A 16,195-nucleotide genomic window follows, 5' to 3' on the forward strand; every position below is an offset into this window, starting at 1 on the left:
ATTGGTAAGCTACCTCTCATAATGTTACCGAGTTTCCCATATTGTCTCCATCCAAGTTTGATTCTTGTCTTTATTTCTTGTTATTGATTCTTCTTCTTGGCGGTAAAAACTTGCCTCTTCTTCAAAGAAGAGAGTGTGACATATTTAACATCCACCAGTTAATGCTGAGAGACCGTCGTGACGTCCCTGTGAGGGACGGGTCACTTTGTGATGCAACACCCTGCCGGCGAAGCACCAATTCCACCGTTTATATTTGGGTCGGGAATCAAACCCAAACTAGACAGCTCAAAAGTTAGTCGGCTACCTCTGTCCCATCCTGTCAGTGTTATTAAGCATGTCTAGCAAAAAAACACCCAGTCATTAATCATGAAGAAGAAGAACCCTTCACAAATGCACACACGGTGAGTGAAAATATAGATATTGATTTGCCTTTCATGCGAAACCCTCGGTAAAAAGCTCCGCAGATATTGTCGTGGCATTTTCAATGATCCTACTCCATGTTGATCAAATTTCATGCACAAAAGTGGAAATCCACAAATTGACTGAAGTCCAGCCCACATAGTCCATTTAATGTTCACGGCCTATGGCGTCATCGAAAGATGTGTGCTGCCAAGCAACGCTTACATCCGTTTCACAAGACCATAACAAGAAAGAGCAATCAGAGATTGCAAACTCTCGCCAGGATGTATTTTCAGTGGTTTTTAAGGCTTTAGTATTAAAACAAATATGGCGGCCGAATCACGTGACCAATGACGTCATGATACTTTTTTTTCTAAACTAATTTATTCCTAGATTATGCTCAAGAAATTTCATCTTGATAGGATGAAGTTTTGTACTTGTCGAATTATGACATCATAATGGAAGCACTTATGTCATCATCATTAACATATTTTATTCCCCATGGAGAGTTCTTTACAATGAGTCATGTCTCAATTTTTTTCTATTCAGCGCTTTCGGAGATATAGAGGTGCAAAGTTTTTCGATTTTTCCAAGATGGCGGCCGAACCACGTGACCTATGACGTCATAATTATCATTAAAAAATTGTACCGGTGGAGTTGCATCTATGGTGAAAATTTCCGCTCAATCGGACCAACGGTTGCAGAGAAAATCATATGTATTCTGTGCGGACAAACAAACAAACAGACTCAATGCAATGCCCTCTCCTCAGGCGAGGGTAACAATGAGCTAAGCAATTCTGAGCAACGAGCACGGTGATGAAATTGAAGTGTTAACAAGAGCAATAATTGCAGTCATAGAATGCTTCACGCCTGCCTGTTTTGTGGATTTCTGGTAATCTCATCGTGATTTGCATGGATGGATGTCTAGAGCAATAGCTGCGGCATTGGAGGTAAATTTTCTTTCTAAAATGAGCATTTAACCGGAAGTTAAATGTAATGACCACGTGCCAAGTCTTACCCAGGACGTGTACTCTTTCATCTGGTGCTGGTTGCTGTGGGAGCCACTTGCTTGGCCCCGCCAGAAGCACGCCTGGCAAAGCTGGTAGTTGTGGCACTGCTGGCAGCGGTAGCGAAACCCCAGCATGCTTTCGCTGTGGCAGTGGGAGCATTCCACCGGGTGAAACACTGTGCCAATGACATTGGAGGAATGATTAATGTTAAGGAGGAAGTACTAGAAATAGACAGTATGTGAGTGGTGAAGAGTGGAAACGATGATGTTGGGGTGCATATGTGAGTGATATGAAGATCACATGGCATTGCAGTTGGCAATGTAAATGTGGTTTGTGTGGAGAATGTCATCTGTAAGTTAGGTGCAGTGTGAGGTGAATACAGATCCGGAGAAGTGAGCCAGATGTGGTTTGAGGAGGATGCAGTGTGTGAGGTGGAATCAGCGTGTGAGCGGGAAACGGAGTGTGAGGGGATGCAGTTTGTGAGGAGGATGCGGGGTGTGAGGTAGATTCAATTTGCGAAACAGGAGCATTTAACTACATGAGGTGGAAACCATTCATTTGGTGGAAGTGGTTCATGAAATGGATTTCATGAGATAGATGCGGTTTGTGAAGTGGAAGTGCTTCAAGGGACCGATTTGATTAGCAGGGTGCCTCTTGACGAGAATGTGGTATCTGATGCGGATGCAAATCATGAAGTGGATGTGATCTCTGAAGCATCTCCTTAACTACAACCTATCAGCTTACTTCCAATCATTAGCAAGGACATGGAATCCATCATCGCAGTAGACTTCAAAGCCTTCCTCTTCTCCAACGGCCTGATCTCTGACCATCAGTTCGGATTCAGACTAGGTACCTCTAAAGTGGAGCTTGTGCTCTCCCAACAGTGGATGTTGGCCCTCAATGTCAGACATCAGATTAGGGCTGTTTCTCTAGACATATCTCAAGCATTTGATACAGTCTGGCACTCACTCTGCCCTGCTCTCCAAACTCTCTACTATGACATCCAAGACCAGTTCCACACTTGCAGTACTGACATCCTCCATTCTGGTAGCCAACATGTGGCTCTCAACAGAATCCTTTCTTCTCCTCCCCTGTCATCACTTGTAGTACTGACATCTACTCTTGGAGTACTGACATCCTCCATTCTGGTAGCCAACATGTGTCTCTCAACAGACTCCTTTAATCTCCTCCCCTGTCAAGGTTGGAGTGCCACAAGGCAGTGTTCTCGGCCCCGTTTGATTTATAGTCTTCATCAAGGATTTATCTGACTCTGTGGAAAATCCATTTTTATCTCTTTGCTGATGACTCGACCCTCATTCCGTAACATCCCCCATACTTCAGATAGGCAGGCAGCAGCCTCTTCCCTCTCTGCAGACCTTGACAGAAATCACCAGCTGGTCAAACATGTGGAATGCATCTTTCAATACTGAGAAATCCCCAAAATAGTCAGGTTTGTTATGTAATTTCGTTCTTTTTTTGTGGAGATTAGCAAAACTATACATTTTTGGAAAGCTGATAGCACCAGGAATCCGAAAAACCATGTTTCCATTTGCGCAAATTTTTCTTTGGCGGCCATATTGGATTTTCAAAATGGCCACCATCGGAAACCTATTTTTCGCGATATCTCAACATCCGAACCACCTAGAGTGCTGATTCCAACACCTATACCCACATTTTTGGGGATGAGGAATCACATGAAGCCATCTAAAATAATCTACACCTACCCTGGGATACCAGGTGGCAGCCTACAGCGGATTTTCAAGATGGCCACTTTCAGGAAACATGTTTTTTTCTGAATATGTATACCACATTGAGTGATGTTTCGCTACATTGTGGCACACGGATCATAATTATGAAACCACATCCCTCATATATCCTAAACAGGTGATTTATGTATTCAAGAGGTAAGTATATAGAGATGAGGCTATACAATCCATAATTATACATGTAATAATTACTTTTATTTGAACATAGAATATTTCCCATAGATGAAATTTTATCTTTGTCAACATTCATCAACATTTTGTCCTCATAGGTTTTCAAATGTCCTCATCACTGTCGTCAGAGCAGAGAACAGGTTGACAGTCATCGTCGTTTTCACATTCGGAGCTGCACAAACACAAGTCTGTGCATGCCAAGTCATTGGCACGGCACGAACACCGTCTCGATGAGCAGTCTCCTTTGCACTGACATCTGACCATCTCAAGTATTGCTTTCGGTGCTGGTGGTACATCTGTCATTAGTGGTTTCAATTCCCCATCGTTGTCCTTGAAGTAGCCATGTTGCTGTGGATCCAGGAACACTTAATGTGCGATAGTAGCCTGAGCCCATACCCTTGCCTGAAGATGTACACGATCAACATGCTGATTTAGAGCCCCTAGCGTTGGAGGTAACTTGTGACTTTCAGTCATGTGTTTACAGAAGAGGTACCAGCGCAACTCCGGAATGCTGTTGATACATATTCCCTTTGGTACGTACACTGCACATACAAATCTTGCCAAGTTGGACATCTGATCTGCGGTCACATCTGCAGCATCACCGAGCATTCTCATGGCCTGTATCACGTCACTATCGGCTCTGATGAAAGCTTCAAACCATGTTGTTTTGCCTATTCGCGAAAACCGTCCAGTATTGTCTGCTCCTGTGAATGTGTGGAATGCTGGCAATGCCTTGGCCTTTTCGACGCCAAGATTGTTCCAGATTGGTTGTACTTGCACAAGGCCCGACACAAGGGAGACAGCAGTGTTTTTGAGCAGAACATCATAGTTAGCTATGACCAAGACCAGGACATCCGTATCAGGAGAGAAGAAGGTAAGCTGTTCTGCGTTGGGATTGCGGCGAGTTGCCAGCACTGCTTGGTGAATCATCAGAGTGTCTGCCTCCTCATGATTATTGTCTTCAAAATGCACGCCTTTGTTACTCTTGGCCTTTCCTGCTGCACATATAATTATCAGCTTGGAGGCATCTCTGTTGTACTCCAACGTTTTCTCAGCCAGATATTCTGCCAAATCTGACTTTGTCTGATCGTGTGACAAGAACCGCTTCATGGTGATGTGTTGGATCTTGGTATTGTCCTTCACTTGGTACTGGACTGGATTGTGCCCCCCTCGTCTTTTTTGTCTTCTGCTTTGCTTCAACGAATCGGCCTTGTAAGTATCAAACACGAGGATAACTTCGTCAAAATGTCTTGTCAGTGACATCAATCTGGTATTAAAGCTGACACTGAGATCTTCAACGGTTACTGTTGCAGCTGGTTTTGTCGACAATTTCTGTACAAGAACCATGGCGTCGACTACTGCTATTTTCATAGCTGCAGAGTTATGGACTTGAGCTTGAGGACCTGAGGTCGGAGCTAAGTCACCCGGAGCTAAGTCTCCATGTTTCACAAGGAGATGGATTAACTTTGACTTGTCAAGGCAAGGAAGCAGGTCACCGTTTGGTGCGAACAAGGCGCGAGGTGTAAGGGTGAATTCGTAGTTGCCTATTGCGTCTTTCTGGTCAACATCACGGCTTGATTTTGTCAATATCATCAGCCTTCCATACAAGTCTTTTGTTTCCTTCAAGTCGACTGACTTGTCCCTGAGCATGATCTTGGTCTTCTTCACACCAGACAAGTACATCGTGTTGTTCCATGGGTTGCTTGTCCCTTTGCCATCCACGCTGTCTTCAGCAAAGTCTGTGTTATCAGCTGCAAAAAACACAAAAGTTCCCTTCTTCAAAAATGGAGGAACATAAAGTCCTTGGAACTTCAGGGTGTTTTCCACAATGGCATTTGCTAGGGCTGTTTCGAGGTGCATAACACGACTGTACGAGACACAGTAACCTTGAGAGCAGAGACTTTCCAGGAGTTTCTTGTTTCTTGTGTCATGGTGAACTGCCAAGGCTAATCCTAGAGACTGTGGAGTTTCTTGTGATTTGGTTGATCGGAAGGTCGCAGAATCAGTTTTGGGCCTATAGTTCACTTGCTTGTCAGATTTGAATCCACCCAATAGCATCTGACTAACAGTGAGTACTTCTCTGTTAACGTGAGTGGTTCGTTTTTCAGTTTCTAGTGTTTCTGTTGGCCCCACCATAACCCATCTGATCATTGCGTGGAGTGCTGCTGGAACATCATCTGTGCTGCTAGTGACCTGTATAGCATCGGATGAGTTTTCCTGTTGGTGGAAGTTCTTGATAATTCTGCGCAATGCCTTTGCTGCTTTATAGATAATATTCAGATCGTCTACTTCACTTTCTATCATGGCAGACTGAACCATATCGGATTCGCATGCATCTGGGGAGTAAAGAACAGAAGGTTTTCTCCTGTCCTTTTGCCTAACAGACGTTACGTGTGGTAGTTCTAGAAGAATTCTCTCCTTGAGCCAGTGTCTACTATATGCAGGGAAGTGGTGCGCCAATGCATCTGTGCCACCAAGCAAGTTGATGTATGTTGTTTCAATATGTGCCATGGATAAGTATTGTTTATTCTGAGTTTGACAGTCGACAAGGCTAATCAACTCAATCAAACATGATGTTTGAAACGGATGACCTCTCTCTGTTGTTCCCTTGTTATCCTTGGTACGTAACACATGGAATACATTTGTTGTCCAACATGACTTGTGGTATTGAACATCGATTGCATGTGCATCAGTGGGTGAGATGGATGTGTTTAACCTAGTTTGCAGGGTGAGATTTCCAGACAGCTCCACAGCATCGTGTAATGCTTTCCCACCGTTTTCTGTTCTCAATGTGTACAATTTTTGCTCGTTATCTTCCTGGCAGAAAAAGCAATGTTCCTTAATGAATGGAGCTGTTGCAGAACGTGTAAACGGACTGGTGGTGGAAGTTGATGGTTCGTCCAGTTCTGTGCTTTTTCGCTTTTGTCCACGTTTTTTCTCTGTGTAGGAGCCGGCTGAAATGTGATATTGATGGCGGTCTTTGGCACGTTGTACCTTCTCTTTGTTGGTTGCATTTGAATAACAGATACGATGCCAAACTGCATTATTGAATTGCAGACTTTCACTTGTTTCATCCTTTAAGCGACTGTGAATTTTAACATATTTTCCATCATGGTAGGCTGCTCTATCATTAAGGGTTTGTAGCAAGTGTTCAAACGAGTCCGGTTTGGGCTGCTGGACAAGCGTTCCATATTTTGCTGAAGCGGTTTGACAAATTATGCAGTGCTGCCACTGTGTGGGCTGAGTCATAACTTCACTCATCTTCTCTCAAGACCTGCAAATATATAAAACGACAACAGGTAAGTAATTGTGAGCTTCATGAGGTTTATTTTAAATGAACTATTAGGTCTGATATAATGACTTTCCATGTACATGAACTGAACATGTTGAAATGATCCCATTTATGACTATGACTGTACTGAGGCGAAACATCACTCAATGTGGTATACATATTCAGAAAAAAACATGTTTCCTGAAAGTGGCCATCTTGAAAATCCGCTGTAGGCTGCCACCTGGTATCCCAGGGTAGGTGTAGATTATTTTAGATGGCTTCATGTGATTCCTCATCCCCAAAAATGTGGGTATAGGTGTTGGAATCAGCACTCTAGGTGGTTCGGATGTTGAGATATCGCGAAAAATAGGTTTCCGATGGTGGCCATTTTGAAAATCCAATATGGCCGCCAAAGAAAAATTTGCGCAAATGGAAACATGGTTTTTCGGATTCCTGGTGCTATAAGCTTTCCAAAAATGTATAGGTTTGCTAATCTCCACAAAAAAAGAACGAAATTATAAATCTGAACATAATGAACCTGACTAAAACTCACTGTCTTTCTGAAAAGACCATCTGGCAAGCCCTTCCATTTACTTTCTCAGCAATCTTCTTGAAGAAGTGTAGTCACTCAAACTTTTGGCTTTCACTATTACCCATGGTCTTTCTTGGTCAAACCACACGTCTAAGTTGGCCTGCAACACCAGTCGCTGACTGGGCATCCTTCGTTGTGCAGAGTCCTTCCTTGACACACCTGAACTCCTATCCACCTACAAGGCATTCGTCCGCAGCTTGATGGAGTACTGATCTCCCCTTTGGGCTGGCGACTGCCTCACACCTTGTTTAGCTTGACGCCCTGGAACCTAGGTCTTCAAGATAATTGGAATGTCGTGTGATGAAGCTGAGTCTATTGGCTTATTTCCTTTCACATCAGACAAGCCAGTGGTCTCTCTGCTTTCTATCATCTCCTTTCTGGTTTTGCACCCTCTGCTCTATCACTCACCCCTCTCCCTCCACCAAGATTTCTGCAAGACACACAATGACTGCCAAAAACTCCCCTTCTGGTGAGCTACTAAAATCCAGAATCACTGCTCACCTCCAATCATTCGTTTATCTTTTCTCCCGCCTGTGGAACCAACTTCCACATTCTCTTCAATCCCATCCAAAACCATGATCTTCTCTTCCCATATGAATTCTCCCCAAGTCCACCTCTTCCCAACTTCCCTGTTTTTTCCTGTTTTCCTTCCTGAGAGTTTCCTTCTGTATCCATCTTGTCCTATGTGTCGTCTCCTAGTCCTCATTTCTTCCTCACATCCCTTATCTTTGAAGTATTTCTCTATTTTCCTCCGCAGCCTTGCTGTTTTGTATTTTCCCCCTCTCCTGCTGTTCATTTTGTTCTGTTGCATCCTCATCCATTCCATGTTCTAACTCCTCCATGAACCTCGACTCTGTATTTAAACATAGGGGCGATACCCCTGGTGCTCACCTGGTAGAATAAACAGTATACTGCACTGACTAAAGGTATTTTAAACCAATTTCAATATTTGCAAGAAGTCAGGGCAGCATGAAGAATCATACTAACATAATCATAAGACTATAAATAAACAAACAAAAAAAATACCTATTTTGGGGGGCAAGCTCTCCCCTCCTCGTGTACCTCCTCAGACCCCAATTTTTCCAATGCCTTGAACAAACATTGGTACATCACGGATGATGACGGTTGTGGTGACGTTTCATCAAAATTCTGTGTGTAGGTTCTCAGAAAAAAGCAAATACCTATTTTGGGGGCGCAAAGGCCCCCCCCCTCCCCAAAGACCACCTTAGACCCAGATGTTTTAAATGCCAGGAACAAACTTTGGTACAACACAGGTGATTAAGGTTGTGGTCAAGTTTCATTAGAATTGCATATGTAGTTTCTGAGAAGAAAGCAAATACCTATTTTGGGGGGCAACCCCCCCATAGACCCCTACAGGAACAGATTTTTTTTCATGCCGTGAACAAACTTTAGTCACAACACAACAAATATCATTTGTGCCAAATTGGTCACAATTCCATCAGCGGTTTCGGAGAAGAAGTTTCAAGTGTTTACGGACGGACTGACGGACGGACAGACTGAATGACGGACGACGCGCCATCGCATAAGCCATAAGCTCCCCTGAACTTCATTCCAGGTGAGCTAAAAAAGCATTAACACACAGAGAGAATCAGCGCATAACTTAAACGCTCTGCCTATGGTTAAGGCATGAGTAATTATTGGATGGGGAAAACACATGGGTGTTTAGATGTGGGTGTCATATAGAACTAAGTCAGGGCACGTATAAATGACCAAATGATTACAAAGAATCACTAAAAGTCTACAATCACAACAGATAAGGATGGAAAAGAGGATGCAGAGTGTGGGACTTGGGAATAAAGGGGAAGGAAGTTGGGAGGAGAAAGGAGTAAGGGAAGCGGAAGGATGGGGCACAAAGGAGTAGGAAGCGAGAGTGAAAAATTCCACCCCTGAGTACCGAATGTGTAGATGTGAAGTAGGAAACACCTCAAACACACCATGCTCATAGCCCTGTGGGCAGATTACACTTAAAACAGTGAAACACGAGGACTTGATTGGAGGCTACATTTTACCGAGGGTTGGTTGGGTGTTACGATGTGAGCATTGTACCGTTTTCCACATTGGCAAGGCGGTGCATGAGAGGCAGCCAGATAAGGCACTGAGGTGGTGGATCAGACATGAGTGTGTCCAGAAACATGTTTAGCGTCACCTTTTTCTGCGAAAGATGGGGTTGGGTGGAAGGAAAAGGAAAACAAACCCAGGAATCTACCATGGCCTTTCCAATCGCAAGCAGTTCATTCACAAACCATGCGTTACATAAAGCTAAAAGGTCAAAGTTGAATTAAAGTCCATCTTGCCCTTCATAGAAACCTTTGCGCCTTGATAAGACTGACCATCAGTATGGAAAATGAGCATGTCTGGACAATTAAATCCAGATCCAGATATATAAATAGATTGAAGTAAATTGATCATGGTAAAGCTAAACTTAGCTTGTGCAATAGGGCAAGGATTCTTCATCTCCCAAACAACCTTGAAATTAACTCACCTTCGTTTACACTGTCAGAAATATCGTTAGAAACGAGAAACACAACTGGAACAATCATATGGGGATACTGCCCTCTGGTGGATTTTGCAACTTACCAACTTATTGGTAAATTATAACAATACCAGAACACCACTCAGTGGAGCTCATACTCCCGCGTGGGTCAAGTTGGAATAGTACGATTTCACAAAAGTTGAGGGAGTAGTTCAGTGACAACACAAGACAGACACTGCACAGATATATATAGAATATAGAGAAGCTAATGTTTTAAAAAACGAGGCAATTTCACTTACATTTTCAGATTCAGCGTTCAATTCTATATAGGTGAGTGTATTTTGAGGCATGTGTGACTTCAAATAAAATTGTAAGCCAGGAAAAACGTTCGTTTCATTCCTTGGGGATACAACATGTAAAACTGGCCCAAAGGTCAAAACAAAACTCGCTCATTTTAAGTCGTGCAAAATGCGACCACTCATTCTTCTGGGAAGAATCCCGTGCACATGCTTGTCACACTTATAACTCACCTAAGTCTTTATAAGTTCATCAAATACTGACACCGCGATTGACATTCGCTGAGGTAAATGTTGATATCTCTTCTGAGGTAAAAAAAAAACAACAAAAAAAAACAGTTTTAAAGCATTATACGTATCAAACGATACATTTTATGAAACGGGGAAATCTAATACACACTTTGGTGGTTTTAAAATGACCGAATATGTCTTTATTAGAAAGAAAAAAAAAGAACCTTGAAGACGACGCTGCTAACAAAATACACCGCTCTAACGCATAACCACGAGTTTAAACTACAGTTACAACAAATATGATAACTATTTTCATATCACGTTGTTAAATATAGAATATATAGAAGATAATGTTGAAAAAAAAAATGAGCCCTATCTTCCAATGGTAAACATTCCTTCAAAAAATTCCTGGATCCGGAATAATATCCTGAGCTTCACCAAAAACTAATCAATTCTTCCTTATCCCAAGGGCAATCATCCCACCAACTTTCATCCAAATCCGTTCAGAACTTTTCCAGATATATTGTTCACAAACACACGAATACACGCACACACACGGACACGATCGAATGCATTACTCCCTTGCGGGAGTAATAACGAGTTCCCTTACAAGGAACCTCAATGCAGAAAAAGGCCATTTTGGCCCATGAAGCCTGCACAATGGTTGTCAACCCATGTTCGTTTATACGTGCTGGATCCTTTGGGCGTCAAGCAAGGAAGCAGCATGTACCAGGTTAAATTTTTTGGTGTGGCTCGGCCGGGGTTGGAATCAAACTTCCCAGACTCAGAGCGGATTGTTCATTGTTCATTGTTCATCCAGACTCTGTAGCATAATGATGCTCCAGTCATTATGCTATAGAGTCTGGGTGTGCAAAAAAAATGGCATTGAGCCATCAGGGGGTTTTGATTTTTGAGTCGTTTGTCAAAATCTGCTGAATTTTCCTCCCAACTGCTTCCTATGATAAGCTAAGGCAGTGAACTCACGTTGTTAATCTGAAATAGCTAAGAGGGACACTGCTTTCAATCCAGAAGAAAGAAAATAAAAGTTAGAAGAGGAAGAAAACAGATCAATCTGAATGAATTAAAATGTTGAGCAGATTAAACGATATGCATGTCTGGTTCATAAAATTAGAATAACGCGGCGAGAACCGGGCGTAAGCAATTTTTTGTATACAAGTCAAGGCTCGTGGAAGACCTAGAACACTGAACAGATCGAACAACACAGAACAAAAGGAACAGTAGAGAGAGGGGGAACACCAACAGCTGGTTTGTGGGACAAAATAGAGGTAGCCTTGGACAAACAATGGGTGTGGGGAGGCATGAGAAGTAGGGGAGGACGCATGGGGCGGTCAACATACAAACTCTCAGGAAGGGAAAAAACTGGAAATTTGGAAGGAGGTAACCTTTGGGGTGGGGGAAGGAGGGGAGGGGTGGGTGGGTGTGCTTGATGGTGGTAGAAAAGATCATGATTTTGGATGGGGGTGATCTGAGAAAGTAGTGAACTGCTGTCTTGCTTGAAGACGTGGAGGGGGGAATGAGATTGAAGAGAATGGGGAGGTTGGGTCCACAGGCAGTGATTCTGGATTTCGAAAGTTTCACGATAAGGAAGAAACATGGGGGGTGTAGAGGGCTGGGGATAGGGGACAAGGCACAGAAAGAGCAACGGGTGCAAGACCAGAAAGGAGGCAGTGGAAGACAGAGACCCCTGACCTGTCTGCAATGGGAAAATGATAGGCCCATCGACTCAACTTATTGGTTGGAGATTCTGATAAATCTTGAAGGCCCTGGTTTCCACGGCAACAATCTGAACAAGGTGTGAGGCAGCGGCACCAGCCTAGATGAGAGAGCAGAAATCCAAGCAGCGGATGATGACCTTGCAGGCGGATAGGAATTCAGGTGCGCCAAGGGAGGACTTTTTATGATGCAGAGTACCGAGTCGGCGAATAGCTTTGGAAGCCAACTTTGAAATGTTGTTTGCCCAGAAAAGATCATACAGTAGGTTAGAGTGAGACCCAGGAATTTGAGTGGTTGAACCTTCTCAAGAGGATTGTTAAGAAAGTAGATAGGAGGGTTTGCCATACGAGTCTTTCTGAGAGAGATCGTGAGAGTGTGAGATTTGTCAGGATTGGAAGACATATTCCAAGTGTTTAACCAGCTTGTGATTTTGTCAAGGTCTGAAGAGAGGGATGAGGCTGCTGACTGCCAATCTGAATGATGAGGGATGGTACGGCAGAGGGTAGAGACGTCAGCAAAAATAGATAAAGAGGATTTTCCAGAAAGACAGCGAGATCGTTGGTGAAGTTAAGGAACACGACTGGGAACAGAATGCTGACTTAGGCACCTATGCCTGACCTACTAGAATAGACCCACCCCCTCCCCCCAGGTATATCTGTGAGGAGGTAAACAAGGGAATTACTCTTGATAAAGGCGAGTGGAGGCCCGGCGCACGCCGGGTTGCTGGCTGAAACGTTGAGTTTTTAAGACAAAACCATAGGTTGGAGAACAGTAAAATGGACGTATTGAATATATATATACAGTCACGTGAAAAAGTAAGTACACTCCATGTAAAATTTTGACTTTTTCAACATATTTCAACATACAGCTATTTGATCTTCATTTCAACAATATTGACATATAAAGGTGATATAATATAACAAATATCATGAAACATTTACATTTTGTAGTCCATTGTATAATTTAAATATACATAAATGCAAATTTCGCATGTGGAAAAAGAAAGTACACCCTTGGCTCTAATAGGTGGTATTGCCCCCTTTGGCAGAAACAACCTCAAGTAGGCATTTCTTATAACTGTCTACCAGTCTCTGACATCGACTGGGAGAAATTTTTGCCCACTCCTCCATGCAGAATTCTTTCAGCTGTGCGATGTTTGAGGGGTTTCTTGCATGCACAGCTCGTTTCAAATCCCCCCCACAACATCTCGATGGGATTTAGATCCGGGCTTTGACTTGGCCATTCCAGAACCCTCCATTTCTTTCTTTTCAGCCATTCATTGGTGGATTTACTGGTATGTTTAGGGTCATTGTCATGTTGCAAGGTCTACCTTTGGTTGAGCTTCAAATTTCCGACAGATGGCCTCACATTATCCTCAAGCACGCTCTGGTACAATGAAGAATTCATAGTGGATTCTATGATGGTGATCTGCCCAGGCCCTGATGCAGCAAAGCTGCCCCAAACCATAATATTTCCACCACTATGCTTTACAGTTGGTATCAGGTTCTTGTGGTCAAATGCTGTCTTTGGTTTTTGCGAAACATGTCTTCTGGTACTGTGGCCAAATAGCTCTACCTTTGACTCATCTGTCCAGAGCACATTGTTCCAGAAGTGCTGGTCTTTGCCTCGGTGTTCATTGGCAAAGGTTAGTCTTGCCCTCATGTTCTTTCTGGACAGCAAAGGTTTCCTCCTGGCACACCTCCCATGTAGATCAAATTTGTGCAGTCTCTTTCTAATGGTAGACTCGTGCACTTTGACATAAACAGTGGCAAGAGCTACCTGTAGGTCCCGTGATGACATTCTGGGGTTCTTAGAGACTTCTTTCAGCATCTTGCGGTCTGCTCTCGGGCTGAACTTGCTGGGGCGGCCTGGCCTGAACAAGTTGGCAGTTGTTTGGAATCTTCTCCACTTGTAGATGATCTTCCGGACAGTCGAATGATTGATTTCAAATTGTTTGGAGATCTTTTTAAATCCCTTCCCAGACTCGGAGGCATCTATAACCTTCTTTCTGAAGGCCCCAGAGAGCTCTTTTGATCTAGGCATGGTGATGCCGCACACTTCAACAACAAAGAGCAAACCAAACTAAATGTCTGAGGTTTAAATAAGACAGGTTCCTCCAAGATCCTCTCTAACGATGTTCTAATCATTTGCACCTGAGCTGGTGTACCTGATTCAAAGTTTAGGTATTTGAAGTAGTGATAAATGTAGGGGTGTACTTACTTTTTCCACATGCAAAATTTACATTTATGTTTATATAAATTATACAATGGACTACAAAATGTAAATGTTTCATGATATTTGTTATATTATATCACCTTTATCTATCAATATTGTTGAAATGAAGATCAAATAGCTGTAATGTTGAAATATGTTGAAAAAGTCAAAACTCCACATGGGGTGTACTTACATTTTCACGTGACTGTATGTGACTGGCTCTGGCAAAAGCAGACACTTGGGGGCATTTCTCTTTGCGAGAAAAAGCCGAAGAGAGTCAAAATATGACCACAGGGACCAAATTGAGATTTTTATATGGATAGAAAGAGTAACCTCTCCAGATTACTATGCACCAAAACATTTTTCCAAGAAACAACAAAAACTTGTGAAATTCGACGAAGAATCTAAAATGTCATTCTCAAAATGTGCTCAAAAAGACACGAAGATCGCGAAATTTCGATGCTTTACAACGAGTCATACATCGTAATTCGAAGTAGATCCCTGACATACATGTTTGGTATGAATGAAAAGCTCTACGTGTGCACATTCTTTGTGCGTGTGAACTGTTTTGTGAAATTTGAACCTAATTAATTATCTCTATTGTTTAAACGAAAATACAATTGTCATTAAAATACAATAACTTCGTTAATTTTCATCCAATTATCATAATGTATCTATCAAATGAAAAAGAAAAGCATGGGGAATCAGATGATATCAAAATCTCAATTTTGATTTTTGCCCCCAAGTGTCTGCTTTTGCCAGAGCCAGTCACACACACACACATATATATATATATATATGTATATATATATATATATATATATATATATATATATATATATATATATATATATATATATATAGATATATATATATATATATATATATATATATATATATATATATATATATATATATATATATATATATATATATATATATATATATATATATGTATGTATATATATATTGTTGCGGTTTTGAGTTTGTACAGTGAGTTTACTAAAGGTTAAAATTCCCCCTCATAGTTAGTCACACAAGCAACATGTAGCCTCGCGATAGTATAGTTATGTCTTAGTATTTGTAAGCTTAGTCCTTTTCCATTGTTAGTTCTGCGTTGAGTAGAGCCAGGAGAATAGGCCCTACTTCCACTGACTTTCCAGCTACCCTAGTCTCATGCCCCTTTGCGCTAACTTTGGTTCATTTTGGGCGAATTAACACGAGGCAGGCTAGGAGGGTCGGGGCGTAGCCGAGGGCGGAGCAGCAGAAGCGCTGACGGTAAGCACGAGCCGCCAATCAGGGCTCAGAGGTGGTGGCGGCGGCGTTGCGTCACAGGGCGTGGTAAGAAGGTTTGAGTGGGTTCCAGTCGGTTCAGGGGCGTAGCTATATAACCCATTGCACAAAAGCCCCCAAGAGGACTGAAGCGAAGGACTAGCGCTGAAGAACTCGTGTGCACTAACCAGCTCAGAGGATCGAGGAAGAGGAGTTGTGAGCATCCGAGAACTGTGCAAGATACGCGGGCGCAGCCAGACGCGCATGAACCAAAATACGCACTTTTATAAATGACGCTCGGTTGAGTTTGAGGCTGATCGCTATACAGTGCATTAAGCCGCGCGAGTGAGAACGGCTGTGTAATCGCCAGCCGCGCTGAAAGTCCCGCATTTGCCATGCCACCTCATTATCTGCCTTTGTTCGGGAGACATTTTTTTTTTTGTATACTGAATCGAGGCTCGTGAAAGAGCTAACATTTACTTCACAAACAAATCGACCAGACAAACAAAATACACAAAAAGAGGGAGCGGAAGACAAGATGGGGAGAAAAGGGGAAGCACACAAACACAACATCCGAGAGCAGGGAGATGTGTGGAAGGGAGAGGGTCCGGGGGGAGGAGGCATGGGAAGGGGGGGGGGAGGGAGAAGTATAAAGCACAAGGACACCAAGGACTTCCAGGACAGAAGTTGGTATTTCAAAAAGTGGAATTGGGGTGAAATTAGCGGGGGTAGAAAAGATCAAGGT

The 16,195-nt window shown here is 42.8% G+C and overlaps 1 protein-coding gene across 7 annotated transcripts in view; it reads right to left on the minus strand.

Annotated features, from left to right (window-relative positions):
- The window catches only part of DTNB (dystrobrevin beta), a 277,429-nt gene that overhangs the window by 105,857 nt on the left and 155,377 nt on the right, over positions 1 to 16,195 (minus strand). For all 7 annotated transcript variants that reach the window (XM_078773345.1, XM_078773348.1, XM_078773344.1 and 4 more), the window contains exons 7-8: positions 9,277 to 9,382; positions 1,418 to 1,584 (exon numbers count right to left, since the gene is read on the minus strand). In XM_078773345.1, the coding sequence (XP_078629471.1) occupies positions 1,418 to 1,584; positions 9,277 to 9,382 (273 nt within the window). The remainder of the gene's footprint in view (positions 1 to 1,417; positions 1,585 to 9,276; positions 9,383 to 16,195) is intronic.

The sequence above is a fragment of the Myxine glutinosa genome, chromosome 2, assembly GCF_964187855.1.
Source record: "Myxine glutinosa chromosome 2, kmMyxGlut1.1, whole genome shotgun sequence".
Lineage (NCBI taxonomy): Eukaryota > Metazoa > Chordata > Myxini > Myxiniformes > Myxinidae > Myxine > Myxine glutinosa.